This window comes from Anthonomus grandis, chromosome 14 (genome assembly GCF_022605725.1).
Source record: "Anthonomus grandis grandis chromosome 14, icAntGran1.3, whole genome shotgun sequence".
NCBI lineage: Eukaryota > Metazoa > Arthropoda > Insecta > Coleoptera > Curculionidae > Anthonomus > Anthonomus grandis.
Genome location: NC_065559.1, coordinates 13,185,041 through 13,211,696, shown reverse-complemented (window position 1 = coordinate 13,211,696; position 26,656 = coordinate 13,185,041). Strand labels below are relative to the sequence as shown.

Sequence of the window (26,656 nt, the reverse complement as noted above, 5' to 3'; positions counted from 1 at the left end):
TATAACTTGCACGCTGCACGCCCCGCTGAACGCACTTTTCACTCAGACCGTACACTTAGGCTAAGATTCGTCCATCTTTCGAGTATTGCTCTCCCATATGGAGTTCTGCACGCAAATAAACTTTGAAGTTCCTTGATTCCATCCATAAAAGGGCCAAACACGTCTCATAGGAGACCCAGAGATAACTTAGAAAGTTTGTCGCATCTTCTTTCTTCACTCTGTTTTATCGATATCATGGCAAATGCTCTTCCGAACTGGCCCTCATTCCACCACCTAGAGCTATACATGCAAGATCTACTCGACAGGTATCGAATGCATCTGCAGACGCCTGGAACGTCACTATATTGGGACTTCAACTTATGGAAAAGTACAAGTCTGTGAAATCAACTCCCAAACGTCTTTTCCGAACATTACAACTTGCAAAACTTTAAAAAAATATCCACAGATACCTTCGAGGCACTGGCGCTACTCGGGACACTAGAGTTCAAAACCTGTGTTACTTTGACCGGTATAAATTTTGTTATCAAACATGTGATGAAACAGGTGAAATTTCAATTAAATCGTTAATCATAGACCACAAAGCTTAGAATTTTATTTAAATCGTTGTTGATCATAAACTATGTTTAAAACTGAACATCGACTATAAGTTACTAATTTAATTGACTGTGAAACTATAATAATAAAAAAGTTGTGAAAAAATGCAAATCATAGTTATTGTAAATTATTTTAATGTATTATTATTATCAAGCTTTTGAAAATGAAGTTTGAAACCCAATAATTTGCTCTATAAAATAAGTCTCATAATATTTAAAGTAAATGAACAAGAAAAAATTGTTTATACAATCATCTCCAATTCCTTAGCATACTCAATGGCTTGTTCTGCAAGTTCGATTGATGGGATTGGCTCATGACTCTTTTTCACTTCTGGGGTAAAATGGAAATAGTTATCTTTACCGATCTTCCACTTTCTCTAAAAATAAAAAGATTCTATTATTAAAAATGTGTAAGTTAAAGATTGATTAACCTACTTTTTCTGCTATAGCTTTTAAAGCATCCTCACTCTGCAAATAAAGCATTCTTGCAGCATCTTTAGTGGAGATTTTTTCGAAGGCATTTTCAAGACAAGCAGCAATTTCACCTCTGATTGTGTCTAGCAATATGTCCATGAATAAATTATAGCTTTTTGCTGGCACATTTCCTTTGGCTAAAAATATCTAAAAACAGTTTTTTTTTTAAACTTTCTCAGAATTTAACATCGATTTGCATTTCAATTAAAAAAAATGCGTACCTTATTATAACTGCCTTCCATTAAATATTGTTCGATACTTAAGGGATGCCTAATATAAACATCATTTTGAATGTGATCTACTGGTAACAACTCAAGTTCAGTATGAAATTCGGCGACTCTATTCTGAGATAACAAAAATAGTAAATTTAAACCTAATAGTTGATATTTGTATGCGGATTCTTCAAGTTGGTTTTGGTAGTCAAAATAGTAGCATTTTAGTTGAGCCATATATCTGAAAATTAGAAATATTGTATTTATTAACACTATCTACAATAGAATGTGGGTCTTTTTTCATTATCAAATCATAAGTAGTGTATGTATATTCTAAGATGTAAGCATCTCTGCAGATTATTAATTTTTCGATACATATTAATAATTTTTATCTCACTAGGTTTTTGAAAGCCGCATTTAGAGAATAGAAAACTTTATTTTTGAATCATGGTCAATCATGATTCAAAACAGCCATATAACCACTAACTAAGGGAGACCGGGAATAGTTGGCATTATGATTTAAAATTTCGTGGTCTTTAGTACTGAACGCCGAGGTTGGCACCACTGACGCTACAATCCTAGACGTTTTATTTCATACAGGTTCAGTTGTAATTGTAAAGTGTAAAAGTATAATATAGCTTAGACCATGCATTTCGATTTTTTGATAGGTAACCTGTCAAGCCAGAGGATAAGTTTCAACGAACATAATATGCTTTTTGTGCCAATTTGAAACCAGTCTTCTATCGTCTCAAGTGAACCTTATCTAATAAATACAATATGAATCAGACTGGTATAACAACCATTCAGAAGCCAAACATAATTTTTGCGCATCATGGTTATAAACAGATTGGTCAAATTCCATTTGCAGAACGAGGAACCCTGGTAACACTGGCCATCGCTGTCCCTCCGGCAATAAATCTGACTCCTCCATTTTTTTATGTTTCCCGGTAAGAACTCTCAACCCCATTTTATAAGAGATGATCCAACTGGTAGCAAAGGTATTGCAAAATCCTTTAGGGTGAATGATGCAAGTGCATTTTGTAGAATCTGCAAAAGATTTTGTTCAGCATGTAAAATGTTATAAAGTATGCTATAAAGCATCCATTATTGTTGCTGCTCCACAAATACGACTCACATTTATCTATAATTACATTGTTTTATTTCAAAGAAAATGGGATTAGCCTATTGTCGTTTCCACCTCATTTCCGTCATAAGCTGCAGCCGTTGGACCTAAAAGTCTACCGTCCTCTTAAAAAAGATATTAACACTGCATGTGACAAATGGATCACTAATTATCCCGGTAAAATAATGACAATTTACGATATACATCGCATTGTGTCGACAGCTTTACCGAATGCGATTACACCGAATAATATTTTGTCTTGCTTTAGGGTCACAGGTATAAGTCCATTCAACTCTGAAATATTTTCTTCCGAAGAGTTTATGGCTGCTTATTCTACGGACCGTCTGGAAGCAGGCTAATCAGCGAGTTCCAAATGATGTTGTCATTAACCAGCCTAGACAAAAGCAGGCCATAAATAGAAATAAATCTAAAGTTATAAAGAATTCGAACTCTGCCTCTCCTTTGATTCACTCCTTGCAGATTCATCTTCGACTTTTGATGCATTTTGCCTGAAGACCTTAAACCATTTCCGAAAGAAAAAACGCGCCAGTGCTATTCTAGCCGACAAACACTCCGATTAAAACTGCTTTGGAGAAGGAGAAAAACACAATTTAAAAATTAACTTTAAAAAAGTTAATTTTTAAAATCAAAAGACGCAACACAAATACAAAGTCTATTACTTGTTGCAATATGTATTATGAACCACTCAAAATAACTAAAATTGCCAAAGATATGATATTGGTAGAAATTTCTTAAAATACATTTAGATAACAGCTCTGCATTAAAGATCACCATAATACCATACCTGGTTTTTGGACAAGGTGTCTGGAGAGGTATCTAAAAAACTGTATTTTATCTTCCAACTTTAAAAAGTACTATTACAAATTTTCTGAAATAAATTTTATTCTGTGTAAAAATATCCCCAGTAAGTTTTCAATAGTCCCTATAATTACAATCTGTCACCAGATATTTTAAGAAATTAAATTCCTTTAAACCTAAATCTTAATTAGTTAATTTTGTTCATCAGCCAATAGTATTTATTTAACATCCAACCAATAATAAAATATGTTTTTTCAAATACTATTTTACATTTTTTAGTCTAGTCAAAATTTGCAACCTGGTTAAATTGGGTCAGTCAATCAGTTTCCATAGAATCCTATGGATGGATAGTAAATTATCACAGAAGGGCCAATTTTGTCATATAGTCATTTTCTACTTTAGTCATTTTCTCTTTTAGCACATTATGTTGCGTACAAGGAGTCATGGGACGTCGCAGCGATAAGTAGGACCTTCTAGTTTATACTAATCTTGATTAGTTTCCACGAGTCGAGGAATGTCTGTTGAAGCTAAGAATGACTAAAAAAGTATTAAGACCCACAACAGAGCTGATAAAATCTAATTTCCGTGAATGCCTGTTTAATCTGGCCATCTGCTTGTGGGGACTTGTCTTAATTGGCCGGCCGAGTGGTTGGGAGCCACAATAAAATTCTCTTCAAGTCAAGATGGCACAGCATAGGTCGATACCTGTTTGGCTTTGAGTAAGCTTAGCCGTGACTATTGCGAACTCTGGCTATTGCTTGACTATTGTCACGACTGTCCGACGTCAGTTCCCCCTCCGCAAAAGGCTCGGAATGCGACACACCCGCGGACAAGAAGAAGAGGATAAGGTCAGGGACTTTCGCACAGAAAAAACTAGTCAAGACACAAGAATCAACGCTCTGTAAACGACAAAAAAAGCTACAAGGATGCCGCTACTAATAACTTTAGAGTTGCGATTATTGATGAGGAGAATTCCTACGGAAAATGTATAGCCTATAAGGATGCTCTCCCTAAAACGGACCTATTGGAGGAGTTGAATAAGACCATCGATTCCATCTCCAACAGCTCGACTAAGCCATCGTCTCGTCATGGTTGTACAAAGGCGAGGTGGTCAAGATCACCTATTATGACGATACTTCCTGGGTAGTGAACGTAACGGCACTTATTGGTGGACCTGCCAACACCAACCTTGAGTTTGTGGCTGTGGACAAGCTGCCCAAGTTAACGAAAGCCGTTTTCTGGGTACCCGGAGAGGAGAAATACGAGCTAGCACCGAAAAAAAACGTACTATGTCAGCTTGCGGAGCAAAATCCGAAGCTCTCTGTAAAGAGATAGTGTTTCTTCCTCACTGAGAATCTAGTTAAAAACGGATGTTTCCCCAGATGCAGGCTTATCTCTTGGTATTGGTTTGACTTTCGGAGCCAGGCGGCTGAGAGTAACACCACAACCGTCGAGTTACAGCGTCGTAGAGGCCATGGACTCCTCGAGACGAAGTCGAATGCCTCCACCTCTCGTACAAAATATCTCTCCTGTGATAGAGGAAAAGATCGAAAATTAAGTAGCCTACCTCCACAGCACTTATAAGAAAAAGCAGTGCATCAAGTAAATCTTATTCACTGTATCGTCATATTCATCTTTATTGTAGGCCGCTTTAACAACACTATGCCGTTACTTTGATGTTATGCGGGACACAATATATACTTATCCAAAAACTCTGGATAAGATATGGGTTTTTTAATCGATGTATAGTTTTATGGATCTTTTTATGGCCTTCTTGTGTTGTATTTGTATGATAATTTTGATTTTTGTTTACTGTTAACACACTGAATGTATTTATTTTTTTTTGTATTATTTTTAAGAGTAATTTGTAAGTTTTCTGTAATTGTAATATTGCGGGTACACAAGATTTATAGATATCTTCCGTAATATAGCACATTATTAATATTATCAACTAACTGACTGGAAATGGTAAGATCAATTTCAAGTAAAGGATGATGCAAGTATTTCATGATGAAAAAAATCTCGCTTCACGGAACAGTGCACTAAAGAACCAGGTTCAATAATCTGTTATTGTAATTAAGTGATTATACTGAAAAAGATTAAATAATATAGCAAAGTTATTTAGGGTAGGACACTTTCTGTCTGTGTATTCAAATAAAAATCAGGCTTTCAAATTTAATTGGCTGCCGAATTACTTTTTTAACTTTTGTTTAATGGAAGTTTTTTTTTTTATCTCACTCGCTTACAATTCTCGCCTAAAAGCAATTTTACAACCAACAAATTAATGAAAGGTGCAGTACTGCTACAAAAATCAATTAAATTAATTTTCTCTGACATAAACCAGTTAGAGCCTCCTAAGAGTACAGCACTGCCACGGGTAGCGCCAACAGCTTTAAATTTATGGTCACACTGGTAGATTTTACAGGTATCAGAAAATTGTTCTGCAGTGGATACTTCTGACCTTAGCCAGGTCTCTATGGTACAAACAATGCCAAAAAGCATGAGCAGTGACGGCAAGAAGGAAGGGCTCAGTTCTAGTATCGAGACCGTGAATGTTGTGATAAAAACAGATTGTGGTACTCGTGTTGACTGGTGTTAATTAAAGAGAGAGCCCAGTTTTTGCGGCAACCTTAGGGGAATCACCAGAATAACTTATATAGAGATTATTTTCACTCTGCTTGCTATATACCTTAACTCGAATTTAGCAGCATCCAACTCGCTAAGCTGTCTGAGCATCACAACTATATCTACGTAGATTTGAGCTGATTTGGTTGCCATCTTTTTGTGCTTTAAGAAAGTCTAGCATCATCAATGCTGCCAAGGATAACTTTAATAGCCTTATGATTTGGCTTCCCAATCTTGCTTGTAGTCTACTTGGAGCACTGTGCTCCATTTATTTTTAAAACTGGGGATAATGACTGTCCTCTCTTTATTTATATAAAATGTATTGCTTCTCACATAAAAATTAAAACTTGAAAAAATTGTTAATTTTTTCTCAAAGAGGCCGGTTTAAATTAAATAATAATAAAACAAAACAAATGTGTAATTAGAATTACAGGGGTATTTTTAAGTTTTCTTCTGCAAAATCTTTGGCAAAATTTTTGAATAAATTGTTCATCAAAAAACATCTGACTTGGACCTCTTCTTCAATGGATTGGTAGCTATTTTTCCAATAGTATTCAAAAAGTGAAGATTTGGGATTTTGAATCTTCTAACATATATGTTGCAGTGCCCCATGGTGCTCATTTGTCACTTTTTCTTTTTAATTGTTTTGTAAATGACATAGAGAATTGTATATTTGCAAGTCACTTACTTTTATTTGCTGATGACTTAAAGATTATCAAAGATTATCAAGTTGAAACTACAGAGAACTGCAGTTTCTGCTTTGCAGAAGAATCTGAATTGTATGGAACTTAATCTTGCTAAATGTTCTATAATTAGCTTTTCAAGAAAGAAAATTAATCTTTTGTATGAATGAAAATTGACCTTATGTACACATTAAATGACACAACACTTATAGGTAGAAAAGTTTATAAAGAACCGGCTGCTCAATATGCGCACAAACCCATTTTTCAACAGAAAATCGATAGAAAATCCGGTGGCAGAGAGAAAAGACGACCGCAATATATTTTCTCTCGCTTCTTATTAAAGAAACCGCAAGAACAAAGCAGCCGCCGTACTTCGTTTCTTTGTACCTGACGGGAATTTAAAGCCTATGACGTAGCCTGAAGGCCTACTCAGGTCGTCTCGTACGGAAAGTGAGTTAATCGTGTTATAAGGCATTTAAAATCTGTTGTGTGTTTTTTTTTTAAGTATAATAGTGAAATAGACTATAGTTTTTTAGTTAGACTATCCGATTTTTATTGTAAAAGGTAAGTAAAATTGGTTTAAATTATTCCATTGTCAAATAATTAAAAAAAAATAAATGAAAATTAATTACTGTTAAAAATTATATTATTTAAAATATACTTTGATTTTAAGTGACAAAATAATAGGTATTTAACTTGTAGGTATATATGTACAGCCTAGAGTGTGCATGTGTATATTAATTTTTTTACTTTCTAATTTTTTTTTAGATGTCACCTAAGAAAGTAGGCAAACAGGGACAAATAATTCACAGCCAAGGGAGAGAGATTATTTCAGTTAATTCCAAATTTACTACCTAATTCCGTCCTAGTATTAGACAATGCAGCTTATCACAATGTGCCTCTAGTCAAGAATGTTACATCTGGAACTAAAAAGCAGGAAAAAGTTGACTGGCTCAAGGAACGTAATTTTACATTTGAAGCAAAACTCACCAAGACAGAGTTATATGAAATAGTGTCTGAAAATAAAAAAAAGTATGTAACTGTACTATAAAAACCAAGTTGGACGACCTAATGGAAAAGCATGGACATATTGTGTTACGTTTGCCTCCATATACCACCCAGAGCTTAATCCGATAGAAAAAATTTGGGCAACTGTTAAGAATTGGCTAGCAAACCGAAATTCCACTTTTAAATTGGAGGATGTCGAAACTTTGACAAGGCAGAAATTTGCGGAAATTTCGAATGATGAGTGGATAAATATTTGCAACCATATAGACAACATAGAAAAACAATATTTCAGAAGTCATCACCTTTTTGATGAAGCATTGGATTCTTTAAAATTTACAGTAAATACAGGCTCATCTGATGAAGAGATCGAATGGACTTCATCAGATGAACCTGATTTAGGTTGTAATACACTATCTGATAGTGAATAAAAATATATAATATGCAAAATAATGAAATAAAACTTTAAGCTTATACCAATTTGTTTCTTTACACAAGTCATTTAAAATACCTAATCCTTAAAAAAAAAAATGCGAATGAAGAATAATTTTCAGCTACCTATTTAAAGTCCTGTTTTAAAAGTAATTACCGAACTACATCCTCCTGTAAGTAAAACTATTTTTTATTAGATTTTTTATGGGCACATCACAATGCTAAAAAATATAATTTTAATTTATCTACATTTTTTTAAAGCTTCTTGGTTTTGTTAAATATGTACTTGCAAATTTTAATAGTATACAATGCTTTCAATCTGTATACTGTTCCATTGTATGATCAGTGTTGGACTATGGCTCTTCAGTCTGGTCTCCAAGCAATGAGGTTTATAAAAGCAAAACTGAAAGGGTTTATACATATTTTTTATGATTTGTTGGTTTAAAGCTTGATTCTCCCTTGAATTTTATAAATGAGCAGATGAAGTTATTAACATTAGCTAGACATATTTATTTAGATCTCATTCTGTTCTATAAAAGTCAAAATTCCTTGACTGATACGCCAGAGCTTTTAGGTGTTGTTGGATTCTGTGTCACCCTTAAAAGGTGCTTTGTGTTCACTCTCTTTTTAATGAGTCACATTTTAGAACAAACTATACATTTAATTACCCATTAGCCAGAATGTGTAGGGAAGTGAATTTGCTGCAAGAAAAGCATTGACTTTTTAAACTTTTCTTAAATTTATTTAAGCGTAAAGTCAAAATAGTGTTAAATAGTCATTGTTTGTAATTTTTTATTTTTATTATTACAACTTAGCCTATTTTATTCATGTTTTATTATAAGTATTTTTGACAAGTCAGTAATTGTTCCAAATTTTATAAATTGTCAATAGTTAAATACCTTTATGTAGAAATGGTTGTATATTATTACTGTTAATAAACTATTATTATTATAATTAGAAATTAAACTCTTAAGTCTAAATATTTCTAACAAAATTATGAAATCAATCTAAATCATGAAATAATGTATGATAATGACAATAAATGAGCAAAACCTCTTAAGACCAAATTTCTTGAAGGCCTTATTTCATGTGCATTAAAATCTATAATGCCTTGTGAAATGAGAAATTTGGATATATACAGCAGTGGTACTCTCTACCTCGATAAACATAGAAATAGACAAGAAAAAAACGTCGTCAAGCTAATCGTGTATAGAAAGAAAGTATCTTTCTATACACGATTAGCACTCGCTAACCTTTTCTCTATGTCACTCGGCATCGTTCGGCTTTAGACATTCTTATACTACCCAATCTACAAACATTAGCCTATTTTTATAGCTAATGGGATTTTTCACAGCCCACAACGTCAATTACTGAAATGTCATTCGACATTATCGATCTTTTAAGTAATAAGTATGCTTTGTTATTGTTTCTGTTTTCATCCTATATCCATAAGGGATGCCGATAAGGGAAAAGTTTTCTTATAGATTTTTTAAGTAATTTTAGGTATCAATAAGACGGCGAATTTTATGATGGATCCTTCTAATTTTATATTATCTCTTTCTTAGTGTGTATTTATAATAGCTTAATATATTTTCTTTTTTTTTATTTAAATATATTGACTATTAAATTTATATTTTAATATTTGTCTTAAAATATAGATTTCAGATAATAATATTATTAATTTTGCCTTAGAAATGGAAGAGAAAGAACAAACGATTGAATTAAGGATAAAGGGATTATATATATATAGTATTTTCAAAATTTGTGAAGAGTAATAAAATCCATTTTATTCCCTTCTGTGGAATCACTGGGAATTTCCCAATTTCGGGGCGTAAATAAGCTTGGATAAACTATATGACCTTATAAACTTAGAGATCATTTTAAACCTGAAAAAAGTAGTTAACAAATTATAGTTCACTCAAAGATATACTGTTGATTCTATCTGATCTTTTGTCCGCAATAAAACCCTAATTATCTGTTGTAACCAAGTGATTTAAGTAAGTTATTTTTTTGTGGACTTTTATGGTTTAACATTTTCTAATAAAATGCTATTCTCTATTTAATTATTAAGTTTCATTTAGAATCACTTTCAAGCAGACCCTATTCTCTTTATCACTTTAAAAACTATATTTCTATTCCGAAGGTTGCAGATGGCAACCCGAACTGTACCCGATTAAAGCCAGTTGAGATTGAGAGTAGAGTTTAGACTTTTTTTCTATAATAGAAAGAAATTTTCTTTCTATCAAGTTGAGAGTGGGATGGAGTTTTCAGTGTTTTAACAGTGTGCTACTTTTTACAAGACTTTGCTTACATAAACAGTGAAATTATAGTTATATATCATTGCAAATTTAACAGAATTGGTGGACATAATGTCAGTTTTATGAACAAAGAAAAGTATTTTGCAGAAACCAGTATATATTTTTGAGATACTTACTACTGTAGACTACCTACAGCCAAATGACTTCTTGAAATACTGTAGCAACTATGAAAAAGAGTTATTTAAAATTTACCTTTCAAATGCAGGGATATTGTTTGATTCAATCGCCCATTGTACTCCGATCTCCAAAACATCTCTTGCAAGCAGAAGTTCTTGTTTGGATGCTGTTACATTAGAGGTGGGCAAAAACACTAAATTGGTCAGCTCCAACTAAAAAATTAAGTAAATTCTATATCCTTAAGTATAGCTACCTAAGCAAGTACATTGTAATGGAGGGTTCATAAAGAGAAAATATTACCTTAAGATCCGCCAAAAGCTTTTCACATTTGCCGAGATTCTTGTGGGACGATGTCCACTCCGATTTTAGCTGTTTGTATAAATTAGCGGCTTCATTAATTTTAGACATCCTGCTGAAGTTATTGGTGTGTCTCTGTGATAACTCAAAAGTTTAAAAAGATTTTTGATTTTGAAGATGAGTTGTGTATTTTTCGTCTGTCAAAGTCAATTTTGGTTAGACTTAACCTCAATATTTTGCCTGGTTCTACCTACCAACAGGCACACGAGCATAACGAACGTTACTTTAAATTCCGTCCAGCCGCAAAATGTTGCTATCGGCGTTATTATTATTATTTAATGTCCAAACGAACTTTAGACTTTAAGAGTTTGAGCGAAATTATAATATAAGGCACTTCATTCGAATAGATTACTTATTATTTAGTGCCACTTTCGCCTCTCTATTATATTATAATTCTAAGTGATATTATACTTTATTAGACAAAGGCTTGTTTTTCTTTGGTTCTTTGGTTTTTCTCAACAGCTTTATTAAAAACATTTTATGTTATAAAACAACAGAGCGTTACCTTATTTTATAGTAATTGATACTATTGAACAAATCGTATAGCAAGAATATATTGCCCCATTAGGTATGTCCCTAGTTAAAGTTTTTTTACTTCATTCTACATATTCTAATAGTGTTTTTATATTACCTAATAAACCATGTACAATATTGCTTATATAAATTATAAATTATAAATTATAAATTATAAATAATATAATAGGTAGTCATTGACTTTTGTTCTAAAGGAATATCTTTTGAGTACTAAATATCTCATAAATCCTGCGATCCACCACTAATAAGCATAAAGCAAGCATTTCGCCAAGTTTTCCTTTAATATTAACTCTTTTTTTTATAATGAAAAATTAGATATTCGAAAAGACCCAAACCAAACATCAAAGAAACTCGCATACTTTGGTCTTTTTATTTTGGACAAAGTAAGCAGTTGCATTTCAACAGGTTTTCTATTAAATATGTGTATATATTTCATTTCTTAGTGCTGCTAAAATATTGCTATTCGACTTTGTTACAGATGCATCGCTATTAGGCTCCACTGTTGAAGCTTTTGATGACGGACTATGTTTTAGACTAGCTATGTCCTTTTTATGCTTTTCATTATCTTTCAATAACAAATCTACCTTTTCACTTAATACCTACATTGATTTTATGTACAAACAATTCCCTGGTTTGTATATTTCAAGCGACAGTAAGTTGGTCAACATACCCTTCTTCTACTCACTTTATCTTTCTGGATTTTCAGGCCTAAAGTGTTGCAACTCTACATCAATTATTTGTCTTCAATTTTATTGCGCACACTATTCTGTTGTATACCTTTCACAAATTATAAAGTCAGCATTGTAAATTAAAATTTACATGACACAACATTGATCTTTATACAGTGACCGCTTAAAGTTCCGCATAAATTCGATAAAAATTAGAAACAGGATTTTTTGAGAAAACGTTCGGACCCATCGATTTTTATTTTAATTGCGCATTATTTCACGTAAATTTTTGTATACAGGGTGGAACAAAAAAAAAGATATGACGTCATCGGTGATTTTTTTTAACGGAATGCTATATTTTTTATTGCATTTATGAAATATAGGCAAAATTCCAAGCTTCGCTAAGTTTTGTATAACACACCTTATCTCAAAACTCAACTGTTTCCGAAATATCTACATTTAAATAACAAGGAAACAAATAAGTACGTCTATTTACAAATTAAGGTAAAATCGAGGATAAAAATAATGTTATAAGCACTGCAATTGTTTCTATTTCCATGCTTGTAAAGAATCTCCATTTTCGAATGTCACTGTCAGTTCGAAAATTAATAGTTTTTATCAGAATAAATTATGGCTAAATTAACATAAACCCAACGAATTGAAACTTTGATGATGCTAGGGTACGGGGATAGAGTGCGAACGCAAAAAGAAGTAAGTGAACTGTTTAATGCCAAATACCCAAACCATCCTATTTCTCAGTCAACAGTTAGTAGAATAGAGCACAAATTCATAACTTCAGGTCATGTTAGGGATTTGCCAAGATCAGGTCGTCCAAAAATTTCTGAAGAAACAAAATTAAACGTTCTGCTCTCCGTCGAAGAAAATCCAAACAATGCAACTTCACAAATTTCAGGTGATAATAATATAGCCGGAACGTCAGTAAGACGCATCTTAATAGCAAATGAATACCACCCTAATAAAATTAGACTAATACACGAATTAAATGAGAGAAGAAACCAATTTTGCGAGCAAATGATGAACATTTGCAATACTGTAACATTATTAATTAAACCGAACATTACCAATAACCGTCAGTTTGTGTTACGAGTTTTGTTTTCGGATGAAGCAACTTTTTGTTTAAACGGTGTCGTAAATCGGCAAAATTGTCGGTACTGGTCAGTGTCAAATCCACACTGGGCAACTGAGGCTCATACACAGTACCGTAAATCTATTAATGTTTGGGCTGGTATCGTGGAAAATAATGTAATAGGGCCATACTTTTTCGAAGAAAACTTAACAGGACAACGCTATTTGGATTTTCTTCAAGAAGATCTTATCCCTGCTTTGGCTGGCCTATACCCAGACGAACAAGACCTTGCTATCCCGACAGATTATTCGTGGTTTCAGCAAGCCGGCGCACCGCCACATTTCTTTCGAGATGTCCGTAATTACTTGGATACAGTGTTCCCAGGAAGATGGATAGGACGAAGAGAGCCAATAGAGTGGCCGACCAGGTCACCAGACCTAAATCCCTGCGACTATTTTCTATGGGGGTACCTGAAAAGTAAAGTTTATATTGAGAAGCCAAACAACGTAGAAGATTTGAAAAATATGAAATTAGACGTATATCATCCGAAATAATTGATAGTGTTTTACAAGAGTTTGTAAACCGTCTTGCTTTCTGCCAAAAAGTAAATGGGGATCAGTTTGAACACTTGATACATTAATAAGAGTTTTCACAGTTTATAACATTTTATCCTCCATTTTATCTTAATTTGTAAATAGACGTACTTACTTGCTTTCTTGTTGATTGAATGTAATGACGGGTCCGAGCGTTTTCTCAAAAAATCATGTCTCTAATTTTTATCGAATTTATGTGGAACTTTAGGCGGTCACTGTACAGGGTGTCCCATTAAGAATGTTCCTCGGCTGTATCTCAGGCCCCAATAGTCGTCCATAAAAAATAGCTGGAAAATATTTTGAAGTTCATTGGTCAACCGCTAGAGGGCGTTCTAGCTACTTAAAAACTTTAAAGTCTATTTTTTCCAAAAAACCTGTTTTTTTTTAAACAACTTTTATTTAAAAGCTCTTTTATTGCTTTATTTTTCTACCGAAAAGATATTATTGGAAAATTGCCCTAAAACCCGCTAGGGAGCGTCTACTTCTAACTTACGCTATTCGACTGATTATTTTAAGAAACTCAAATGCAACCATGTGTGTTTTTTTACCGTATTAAGAGTGAAGAACAAAGCTTAATAATTTAGTAAAAACCGCATTTTGATATCACGTCTCTAACTAAAGTTACAAAAAAAAATGTGTTCATTAGAAAGTGAAAACGTCAAATATGGTCGTTAAGTTCTATTTACCAGCCGGGTTAAAAAAACTGGTGTCTAAATGAATCTTTGTGTAGAGAAACAATCTTGGTACACCAGCTTTTTAGAAATTCCGGAAGGTGGCGTTTATTTATACACTTCTTTATAAGGGAGTTTCAGCGGGAATAAATCTATTCAGTATGGGAAAACTATGCATAGGAACGTTTTAAATTTTTGGACAACGTAGCAACAAATAATACCACATGATGTGCTACAATAAGTTAAAAGAATAATATTGAAAAAAATACAGCAACATATTAGTTGTGTTCATAAAGGAACCAAAAATTAAAATTTATATAAGACTATCGGTTAGCAGTTTATTCGAGTATAAATAAATAGGTAATTAAATTATGCCAATTTTAATAATAAGTTGGCTTTGCATTTGTTTAAAAAACAAAAAGGCCAGTGACGACTCTGTGACAGCTGCTTAAAAGTTTTCGGTGGTCCTATAAATTTAGTTATTTATTTCGATCAGAGTTTATTCTTTGACTTTAATTTAAAATTCGTCTGTCTTTACAAGAGTCGGTAAATGTTTTTTTTATGAATGTTTTGAAAATGCTATGAATGTTTTGAGGTTGTTATGAGGCATATTTCTTCGTTTGGCCCGTCGTTTTCAGACAACAGGTAGTATAGTCCATCCAACCTACCGTAGACAAGGTCGCAGGAGAACGGAGGAAAACATAATAAATTGTTTGGCCTATGTAGAATTTGATCTGCACTTAAGCATCAGAACTATTTCAGGCGATTTAGGCATACCTCATTCTGTAGTTCACAGAATTTTGCAGGAACACAGGTATAACACAATTTTTCAAAAATAAGTGCCTAGATACATACTTAATTTAATTTTTTTTGCATAAAGATTTCATCCATTCCATATAGTACTCCACCAGGCATTAAATCTAGAAGACTATGACAGAAGACTAGAATATTGTCATTGGATGGAGAATATGTTGCTCGAAAATCCAAAGCTTCTCAACGAAATTTTATGGACAGACGAAGCAACGTTCAATAGTGACGGAGGAGTTACAACGAGCGAGCTCCAGCATCAGGGAAGGTGGAATGTTAATGTCTGGTACGGTGTAATAGGATCTCAGGTTATAGGTCCATTTTTATTTTATGAGAGCCTAACTGGAGAACGATATCTTGGATTTTTAAGAAATGAGCTCCCAGCATTATTAGAAGAGGTACCTCTGACTCTGGTTATAAGAGCCAACATGTTTTTACAACATGACGGATGCCCGGCTCATTTCGCGGTACAAGTGCGAACGTTCCTTAATCAGCGGTACCCTGATCGGTGGATTGGCAGAGGTAGCTTTTGCCCTTGGCCGGCAAGGTAATTTTATCGTTATAGAAACATTATTAGCTTACATTGCATATACTTGCAGATCACCAGATTTAACCTGCCTTGACTTTTATTTATGGGGTAGAATAAAAGCCATTATATTTTCTTCGATTCCTACCAATAGAGAAAATATGAAACAGCGAATAAGAGGCGCTATTCGGAGTTTACCAGCCGCAGAAATAGAGGCAGCCGTGGAATCAACCCGACGAAGAGTTCAAAATTGTATAGAACAATACGGACGGCAATTCGAAGACCTCGGCAGGCATTAGATTAGTGTAGGAATTAAAATAATATAATTTTTTATTCCATTTAAAATAATCGTGTTTTGTTTCAGTTTAATCGGTAGTGCCAAAACTATCAAAATATTTTTGTCGTGTTACAATGACGCGTCGACGTTGATAAATATTTAAAACGTTCCTATGCATAGTTTTCCTAGTTTTCCCATAAACATTGATTTATTACCAATGAAACTTCCTGTATAAAGAAGTGTATAAATAAACGCCACCTTCCGGAATTTCTAAAAAGCTGGTATACCAAGATTGTTTCTCTACACAAAGATTCATTTAGACACCAGTTTTTTTAACTCGGCTGGTAAATAGAACTTAACTACCATATTTGACGTTTTCACTTTCTAATGAACACATTTTTTTTTGTAACTTTAGTTAGAGACGTGATATCAAAATGCGGTTTTTACTAAATTATTAAGCTTTGTTCTCCGCTCTTAATACCGTAAAAAAACACACATGGTTGCATTTGAGTTTCTTAAAATAATCAGTCGAATAGCATAAGTTAGAAGTAGACGCCCCCTAGCGGGTTTTAGGAAAATTTTCCAATAATATCTTTTTGGTAGAAAAATAAAGCAATAAAAGAGCTTTTAAATAAAAGTTGTTTTAAAAAAATCGGTGCAGCCAAAGCCTACTTCTTACTATTTTTCTCATTTAAGATAGAAACTCTCCCCACCACTTTATTTGACATTTGACAGAAATGGTTGTCAAAACATTTTTGTCAGGAATACTTTGTAGATTATTTCGATAATATTTTGGGATGCAAGTTATTAAAGGTTTTTTGGAAAAAATAGACTAAAGTTTTTAAGGAGCTAGAACGCCCTCTAGCGGTTGACCAATGAACTTCAAAATATTTTCCAGCTATTTTTTTTGGACCACTTTTATACTAATTTTTTTTTTCAACGCTCTACGAATATTGGGGCCTGAGATACAGCCGAGGAACATTCTTAATGGGACACCCTGTATAATTACTTACAGGGATTAATTACACCCGAGTTGACGAATATCAACTCGGGTTATATCTCATCAAATATATGATGCAATTAGATTTCTAGTAAATTTAAAATTACAGTGTTAAAGTAATTATAAGGTTAACGTTAAGATCTATCTATTGCCAACTTTGCCATCCAGTATACAATTCGAGGGTTAGGGTCTATGGCACCCCCGAGAAAAAATTCCATCAATAAACTACTAAGATCCTCAGCACTATTGCTTATATTGAAGGTTTTTGTTTTTTTTTCTAAAAGGTTTACATTCTTTGGAGGTTTCCACCTTTGTGGCTTGAGCAGATATTAATATAGATTTTGATTAATTCCAAAAGCTTGGAATCTAGATTTTTTCGTAAATATACTTAAATAATTCGTTTTGTACATTTTTTAATTGAAAAATTGACCATTCATTTAATCAATGAAATTTAAAGTAGTAGGGGATAAAAATAAAATATTTTAATCTAGTTCAGAAACGCCCAGGCGGACATTGTGTTTCTAATTAGGACTATGCAATAACAAAATATTTTTCTTTCTTAGTGTCTTGAGAGTGTCTTGTGACACAAACTCTAAAAGCTTCTCAACTCATTTAGTTCTAGAATTTCTTCAGTCTTAACTATACTAAGTATTCTTATAGAAGTATATTCTTGGTCTTCTGGTTGGGACCTTTGGTCTGACATGAAAACTAAAACGGATAAACTAAGATGCAAACATCGTTAGCGAAACACGCATTGAGAATAAAATAAAGAGTTATTAGTTTTGTTTAAAATTGTTTTGTGATGTAAGAAGTAAAAAGAATATCTATCTTATCTATTTGCGAAAAACAAGTATGATATTACAGATAAAAGCTAGGTGTAAATTGATACTCTGGCTAATATTTTTATTGGGGCTGTACCCAAAGCATAAAAGAATGTTAATCTAAAGGGAACTACACAAAGCCTCGGTCTTAAAAGTATTTATTAATTCTAACAGTAGGTTACACGTGTTTCGCTCATATTAAGAGCATCATCAGACCTTAGAAATCGACTACAAACAGTAGATGATTTACGGTCACATTTTACACACACATTCACTCAATTAATAAATACTTTTGAGACCGAGACTTTGTGTAGTTCCCTTTAGATTATTGAATCTAGGTCTCTTTGAGAAAATGGACGACTTCTTTCAATACAAGAATGTTTACATTAAGGATCCAAAAATACTACATAGCTATGTTTTATTGTTAGAATAAGGTTTTTTTTATTATCGGGATCATTTGTTTCGCTGTGCCCCAACATTTATACCCCTTCCTCCTCTTAGGAGGAACAGTGGTTGGAGTTTATGCTCATTCGAGTCGGGACTAAAAAGAGCCGTAAAGAAAGGCGTAAATGGAGGTGTACCTGGTACGCCTTCTAGGACGTGCTGGTTACATTAACTTTAAATAGGATGATCTAGAGTGCCTACTTATAGGCCTGCCAATACATTTTAATATTTCTAGGCTCCATTTAAGAATTTTAATTCATTTTAAAGAAACATGAAGGTCTTTACCATTCTTTGTGATACAGATAAAAGATCGATCGAACTTATCAGCTAATTTTCTCGAAAATATTTGTGGAAATAATAATATATATTTCCTTTCTTCTTCTTATCTCCTTACTCGATGGACTGGATATTTAAACCACAAATAACACTTGTAATTACAAACATATATAATATGGTCGGTAGACTGTAAGGCCCTATCAGATAAACCTATTTGGCATTTAACACCTGGCAGCATGTAGCACTAGAGATTGGAATTATTCATGACCTGCTAATTCTTTGCCCAACAAATGCTGCGACAATACAGGACTCTATAATGAGGGCTCTACGTATTTTGGACCGGTGTGGTGTCTTTTGTCACATATTTATATTATGTCTGGGAGACGTACAGCTGAAATACTCCAGGACGGTACGCTTTCTGGGTGTCACAATGGATGTCAAATACTACTGGCACAATCACACAAATATCAAGATTAAGAAGGCCATATGGGCGCCTTGGGACTACATGGGGGCTTTCTGCAGCATCTGGAGTCTCTCAAGATCCTTCTGATCTTCAAAAATCCTTCCCGCCTATCTATCATTAAATCTCTGGCGGCTATTGTTTGGTGTACCTGCACGGAGAAAGCACAAATTCGAGTAAACATTACCTTGTATGTCTAACGTAACACAAGACGTATGCAAATGGCCACAACTAGAGGCCTTGACACTCTCTTAAACCTTTCACTCCTGGAGCTTGCGATAACATTGGATGCCCTAGGAATACGTACTAGCTACATTGGTATACTACATGACGGTGAGACTGGCCTACATCTGGAGGTAAGCCGTACAGGCATGTCCTATAATAAGTGTGTTGAAATTGACAAAGACTCACAGTGCATCACCTTGAGGCACATCAAGCGCGCTCGAAATACTCCCTGTGTTTCAAATCGAACGCGATCCAGTACACCTACAGCGTCAACAAAAACGCAAAAGTACAAAGGGAGCGCGCTCATATGGCGATGGAGAGTGACATATAGTAAGAGTGATACGCTGCTGCCTCCTAAGCTCAAGTACTCGCTGTGTTAAAATTATAAATTGTAGACACTAAAATACAGTCATGTCAATCTACTCGGGAAGTTGAGCCGCAATTAGAGTTAGGCTATTACAGTCAAAAGGTCTATACTACTATTAAGGAAGCAAAGGCTCTTACGAGACTGAGAATCGAGAAACTGCCGGTTTTCCCCGAACTTAGTGTACCTATAAATCTGGGTAGTGATGGGTCTTTTAACTGAGCACTAGCACTTAACACACCACATCCATACTCGTAAGTATTGCGGACAACTCGTAAGTGTTGCCCAGGAACATACAGACCACAGACCAGAGCGCCTCATTGTCTTTTCCAAGCCTATTGGCTCCTGTCAACCGTCGGTGGGGTATTATAGGTCCATCAAAAGACCTAACTGCTGAACTTTGGTTGGGTCAAAATTGAAATTTAATATACTGAGATCTAGACTTCCCTCTAGATAGTGTGTGGAGTCACCCCACGACATTAATAGTAATACCACAATACTCTGTAATTTAGAAATTGAAAAGTAAGTCTAGTTTTAGTGGATGGTACAAGCTTTCAGAACTTTTTTAATAGCTTGGGTTCTATCAGAGAGGTATAGTTTAAAAGAGGCTCCCTGAGTGCATAGTAAAAATTTTACTAATACAGGGTATTCCTGAATATGTGATCCTGAAGGAAGTTATTCCTTAAATTATTTTTTGTCATATAGATATTGCTAGATATAGATTGCTTTATTTTAAAGAAAGTTTTGTATTTTTTTCTAAATAATTTTCAGAATAATGGCTATATTTAAATGCAAGTCATTTCTGGGGGTGTTTTGACATAATAAAATCAAGTTTTATCATAACTCTTAAGGGGCGTCACTTTTCCGCCTTTTTCCTATTTTGACAGGTTATATTTTTTTATGTAAGTTTGTACTAAATTATTAGGTAACCAAATGGATTTCTCTAATTTTATATCACATAGGTATGTTTAGTAACGCCAGAACATCTTAAAATGCATCGTATACTAATTTATTTAACCAGTAAGCTCTAAAATATCCCTTCATTATCTAAATTTATGAAACATGCGTATTATAATTGGTACTTGTAGAGCAAAGCTTTAAGATGATCTAACAGAAAATGAAAATAAAACTGTTTATGAGTTTTTTTTACTATTTACGTTTGGTAAACTGCAATCAAAAGTGTTGTTTTAATAGTGCCGACCTGAACTAAAACTTCTAAAAGAAGGAGGCGATAATGTCTGACAATTGATTCGATTTGAAAAATCTTTCCAAGCCATCTTGATGAGGGATGTCCATAGGTATCACATTTGCCTGCTACGAATTGGAGAATTTCAAGTATCATTCTCTGTATGAAGGAAATAAAAATGTGACAAAGTTGCTATCCGCTAATTAACATCACGTTATGAATTTTCGTTTAATTACATCAGCGGATAATTCGAGTTAAACGTCCATATAATTCTGGTTAGCGTGCATCCCAAAATAACTCTAACTATATAGATATAATATGTAAACATCTCATTTTTTCCCAAGTGATGCTTCATATTTCTTTGTTCTCTTAATAGTGAGCAAAAGAATAGTACTTGGCGACCAGTTTATAAACCGTACGGTTGAGTCACACTTCATTTTTATCGACATCTTTGTTGTGGAACTCCGTAGTGAAGCGACTGACGGCTTTCTGATTGACCTGAAAGCGTGTGTGGGTACCACAGCTGTGATTACGATTGCTATGGCCTTCTTTATTTGGTCGGGCCTACATATGGTATATCAATTTGCTCGACCAGAATAAAAGTTTTATTCAATATTGCTGCAGGTAAGTATTTTTTTTGCTTATAATCGCAATTTATAATAATTTTTTTTAACAATTTTCTATTGCAGATAAAAACAACTGACCATTTTTAGTGTAATCTAATGATAAAGTCCTTTGCAAAATACTCATGGCTATATTAATATTCATGGCTGTTCAGCTCCAATATTACTGGAACGTTATTGAAAGACTGGGATCATGTCAGACTACTCTTTAGCCAAAATATTAGTTTGTTTTATGCTAGTAGGTGACCCATACCTGTATTGAAGTCACAGTGACTTTTCTATACTTGACAGTTTTTCAAATTTTCATTTCAAATGAATTATAGTAACAGACAAATGTGTGATATGCATTTTGTGTACGGTATTGCGAACGGCAATGACTAAGAAGTAAGGCGTATTTACAAAGAAAAATCGTGCTACCGAATCGTGCTATTAGGCATAGTCAAATTTTTCAGCTACCACTCGGTGAAAATGGCAGTTTCAAGAAATTGACCGCTAAGAATGACCGACCTCGTATAGCTGCAACTGTAGAAGCGGAAGAGGCAGTGTTAAACCAAATTGAGGAGGACCCTACAACAAGTACGAGATCCAGAATAGTGAAGAGGGAACTCTTATATTCGTACTATGCATTTACAGCGAGTGCAAGCACTTTTACCAGGTTATTTTCCTCAAAACAACCACAAAAAATAGGAGAAAATCTTCAGCCTATTATCGTCATTTTCTCGAAGAGTGCCCTCTATAAGTGACATCAAAACTATCAAAAAATTTTATTTCAGCACCTTAAAAAATCCCTAAACCTAATTTCATATGGTTATTTTCGTTTACTTACAAATTATTTAGAAAAACTAAAAATGAAATTGAAATTTTAAAGTCCTGTATCTCCGCAGGGAAGCATTTTCGGCGATAGGTTTATAAGGAGGTTTTTCAATATTTTGATTCAAGGAATACGTCCTTAAATTTTTGTGCAATAACGATGATTTGCCGTGTATAGGAGAATTGTGTATTTTCGAATGTCTTTTTGTGAATTGTGTATCAGGACTCAGCTCTAAAAGAAAGCCATGAAGATTTGAAAATAATTATATAGTTTTAAAATGCTGTAATTTTTTTGCCACCAATATGCAGCCGATTCATAAGATGAATAGTAGACTGTTTCGCGAAATTAATAAAAATAAAAAAAGAGTAAATTTTTTTAAATCTATAAGCACCTCGTCACTCTCTAGATAAAAAGTAAAATTTTTTACTTTATATAATAAATATTTATATTGAGTTAAACAAAAATTTTAATTTTAAAAATTAATTACTTTGACACCGGCTCCTCAGGATTTTTCTTGATGCCATAATACCAAAAAATTTTGAGTTTTAGTTTTTAGGCAATTTAAAACTTTGCTTCGTGCATTGATGAATTTTCTACAATTCGATAAATTAAACAGCATAGAAAGTGAAAAAAAATCATAATATAAAATAGTACGCTGAATTTCTTACGTATTAGATAAGTAATCATAATAATAATATTACATATAATAATTATATCCGTTCAGAATTTAAAAAGGTAGCAACATGGTTTTAAAAAAGAACAAAATACTTACCTATGTTTATTGAAACCTTTTTCTTTTGATAAATAAAGATGCTGCAGGATGCCGGATAATCCGCCTTAAACATGGTAGCACCTCCTAAAACAAAAAACTACCACGAACCGCTTAAAACGAAATGGAAAAGCAAACGTTTGCATGGACGGAATTTTGCAACTTTGCATCGAGACGTCATCGATGTAAATGCGGGCAATATTTACCAGCTGAATGGATGTCTTTTTCCTAAAATGGAGGGTGCACTGATGGCGATCCAGGACCAAGTGGTACCCACAGGTTCCTTCAAAAAACATATCCTGAAGCAACTAGTTGAATCCACATTTAAACAAGTACACTTAAAGATCTATAATTTGGCTACTCCTATTATCAAAATATTAGGTTACAATCAATATAAATTCAGAACTGAAAAGCCAACGCCGTTTCATTATCACGGTTAATAAAGTAGAAGCTATAAGTATATATACAAATTAACTATAAGTATATATCGTCTTAAAAAGACATTAAGAATTTGTCAACCAACACCAGATATTCCAGATAACCTTAATGCAAGCTACAGTGGTGACGAACGACAAGAATGCCAGTCTTATAACTAAATGGAGCACGAACAGTAAACTGTTGAAGACGTTACTAACATCATTATGTGACTATATAACTGGTCTATGGTCAACACATCAACAACTAACACCTTCAATATATAAAAATCCTAAAAATATGCCGGAGTTTCTGACTTGTTACAATACGCTTCGCGTATTGTAAGAACGCACCGTACATAGTTGGGTGATTTTCGGGACCCTGCGTCACATAAACGTTAATAACTTTTGTTCTATGGCGAATTTTTTTTTCTGGTTTTCACCGTTATATGTGGGAAGGTTGAGGCTACGTGACGGTGTAGATTTTTTTTGGCCACGCCGCCCCGAAGGGGCGGGCGTGGCAAAAAACCGTATTTTTCGCGAAAACAGCCGCTGCAGAGGTTTGTGAAAAACTGACTGAGCCGAATTTTCTGAAACTCACTGACGTCAAAGCCCTTCATGGGAAGCAGTGCAGAAGGGGAGCTTAAAAAAAAAAACCCATTGGAAGTCGGATTTTTCTGTGAATGAATTTTGAACTTTTTGCGCGGTACCTCGCGGACTTAAACGGCTGTGGGGCCTAAACGGTAACGTTCCCGATAATGCGAATAAAACAGCCCTTTTCTACGTAAATGTAGCTTTCTTTTTTATTAAAACTATTTTTTTCCAAAAGAAACTCCTTCCGAGATAAACGAGCTCAAACTTAAAATTTTTTTTTTCGAAAAAAAAAAAAGTGAATTTTTCGAGAAATAAATTTTTTTCCACTTCTAAAAAAATTTTTAAATTTTTTTTGTTAACGCCGTTTGAAAGCTTAATCCTTTAGGATTAAATAGAGGTATTACTCATGACGCTACGTATTATACAGGGTGAGCTGTGTTAACAAATATAAACCCCTTTTTGAGCCTTTTTTTGACCGATTTTTTCTATTTTTCTTAATAACTCTTTATTGGCGGCACCTAGAAACTTCAAACTTTCAGCGTTTTAAGAACTATTTAAATCCTATTTTTCGACATACTCTACAACCTTCTACGTAGAGTAGTTTTTGCTCTACACCTTTTTTTAACTTTGACGCTTAATACCGGCATACCTATGACACCTACGACAACCATTTTTTTTCTGAAACCACCGGACACTATCTGGCTATAATCCACTAAAAACCGTTTTTCTTCAAATGTTACCATTTTCCGGGGGCCCGCTGTTATTTAAGAGAAACCCCCAAAAATAAGCCGTTCCAATCAACCAGTCATACCCTCGAGACACAGGGAGCCAGCTCATGGTACAATAACGTTGGCGGTCCAGCACCAAATTGACCCAATGTAAAGGCATACGGACGACGTCACTATCGAGTCGCATATGGCCAGATGACGTAAGCGCGGGGTTTTCGGGGTATTGTGGCGGCAAATTCGGCCCGTTTGCGCTACGAGTTAGAGTAGGAAAAGCGGTTTGAGAGAAGGATGGAGGATGTCTGGCAACAATTATAAACGCGTCGTGTTCGTCTCGTGACGTCATGAGTTATTTTATTAATGAATATTATTAGTATTATGGGGACAATTTTACGCGGTTTCTTGATAAATTACTAGGATAAATAAAATGAATATAAATTTGAAATGAAATATATATTTGAAATATACAGAGGGTATTGATATTACGGAACATTTATGAGGATAATAATAGTATATAAATAGAATTATACGGGGGGGTTTTAAGGTTTTAAGGCATTTATAAGGAAAATATTACTTATAATTATATTAATCATATTATAAAGGGTGTTTTAAGGTTTAAGGACATTGACAAGAAAGATAATATTTATAATAATAGTAATAGCAGCATAAAGGTTAGGACAAGGTATAAATATCTGGAAAAAAAATAATAGTAATAATAGTTTTATTTTAGTTAGGGTTCTTTTAGTGGGGGTTGCTAAATTGGTAATAAATTTATATTAATAGTTTATCAATTTAGAAAAAAAAGACATTGATGCGGTGTCAAAAAAAGGTGTATTTTTATATTTTTTTTACTATATTATTGAGATCACGGCTTTCATAGCTTCAATTCAATAAGTTGATAAATTTTTTTATTCGTTTTTTTTTTCTTTAAATTTGTTTTATTTTATTATAATTGCCTTTTAAAATAAAAATTAAAAAAAAAAAAACAAGAAACAAACCACTTTTTCCTATCCTAATACATTGCTTCTTATGGGACCTGATCTTCCTCTTTAGATTGTGACACTCGTATGAATCGTGGAAAAATTTGTCATAAAGCTTTTTTACTAGTTTTTGAATGGTCTTTAACCAGAAAAAAGAAATTTTGAATTCGGAGCATATTTTGAAAAAATGGTCATTTTGACCCGGATTTTGTTCGAAAATCGAAAAATGCAAAGAAATAGGTTTTCCGTTCATTTTAGAGTCAAATCGGTAATAATCTTTTTTAAAGGTACTCTAAAGTAGTACAGGATAGGAAAATAAAAAATTAAAATTTTGCCATAGGGCTCTTGATAATTCGATATTTATGTTTTACAGTTTTTTTCAATTTTCTCCGATTCTATAATAGCTAGAACCAATTCGTTTTGACAGGCGAATACCTCTTAATATACCCAAGAACTTTTATTTAATACAAAAAGTTATCAGAGTTATAGTTTATTTATAAAAAAATAAAAACCATTTTTTCGAAATTTTTCGTGGGTATACCCCTTTCGATTTTCGACCAAAAAAAAAATTATTTTTTTATTGGGCTTTTTTACTGGAAATTGTTAGTTTAGGGCTTACTTTAAAATTTGCCAATAATCGTTTTAGGAAAAAAAATTGTACGGTGGGAAAAAACCAGTTTTCTTTTGTTTTTCCCACATTTTTACTATAGTATCGCGGGTTCTGTAGCTTTGATTCAATTCGTTTATGGTTTCTTTTATTCCTTATTCTTCTCCTGTCAATTCTTTTTATATCCAGTTACTATTGGTTCTCAAAAATAAAACTGAAAAATCAAAAAAATCCACGAAAAAACCCGGTTTTCTTATCCCCAAACATGAATTCTTATGGGACCTAATCTTTCTATTTATATTGTGGCACTCGTATGGATCGTGGAAAAATTTGTCATAAAGCTTTTTTACTAGTTTTTGAATGGTCTTTAACCAGAAAAAAGAAATTTTGAATTCGGAGCATATTTTGAAAAAATGGTCATTTTGACCCGGATTTTG

At 33.5% G+C, this 26,656-nt stretch overlaps 1 protein-coding gene and 1 long non-coding RNA gene across 2 annotated transcripts; one reads left to right on the top strand and one right to left on the bottom strand.

Annotated features, from left to right (window-relative positions):
* Positions 1–710: 710 nt before the first annotated feature.
* LOC126744667 (26S proteasome non-ATPase regulatory subunit 8-like) lies at positions 711–10,910 on the bottom strand. The gene is made up of 5 exons (XM_050452180.1): positions 10,702–10,910; positions 10,477–10,613; positions 1,289–1,520; positions 1,029–1,214; positions 711–970 (listed from the first exon to the last, which is right to left on the bottom strand). Exons 1-5 carry the CDS (start codon positions 10,807–10,809, stop codon positions 836–838), a joined length of 798 nt encoding a protein of 265 aa, XP_050308137.1. The 5' UTR covers positions 10,810–10,910; the 3' UTR covers positions 711–835.
* Positions 10,911–21,122: 10,212 nt separating this feature from the next.
* LOC126744678 (uncharacterized) lies at positions 21,123–22,412 on the top strand. The gene is made up of 2 exons (XR_007663284.1): positions 21,123–21,321; positions 21,387–22,412. It is a non-coding gene; the product is annotated as an uncharacterized LOC126744678 (long non-coding RNA).
* The last annotated feature ends 4,244 nt before the right edge of the window (positions 22,413–26,656 follow it).

What these genes read in the sequence shown, in the direction of transcription:
- LOC126744667 (XM_050452180.1), bottom strand. Translation starts at nt 10,809, where the DNA reads ATGTCTAAAATTAATGAAGCCGCTAATTTATACAAACAGCTAAAATCG. An exon ending in AATATCCCTGCATTTGAAAG is followed by an intron (nt 1,521 to 10,476) that starts GTAAATTTTAAA and finishes TCTAATTTTCAG; the next exon opens with ATATATGGCTCAACTAAAAT. An exon ending in TGGAAGGCAGTTATAATAAG is followed by an intron (nt 1,215 to 1,288) that starts GTACGCATTTTT and finishes AACTGTTTTTAG; the next exon opens with ATATTTTTAGCCAAAGGAAA.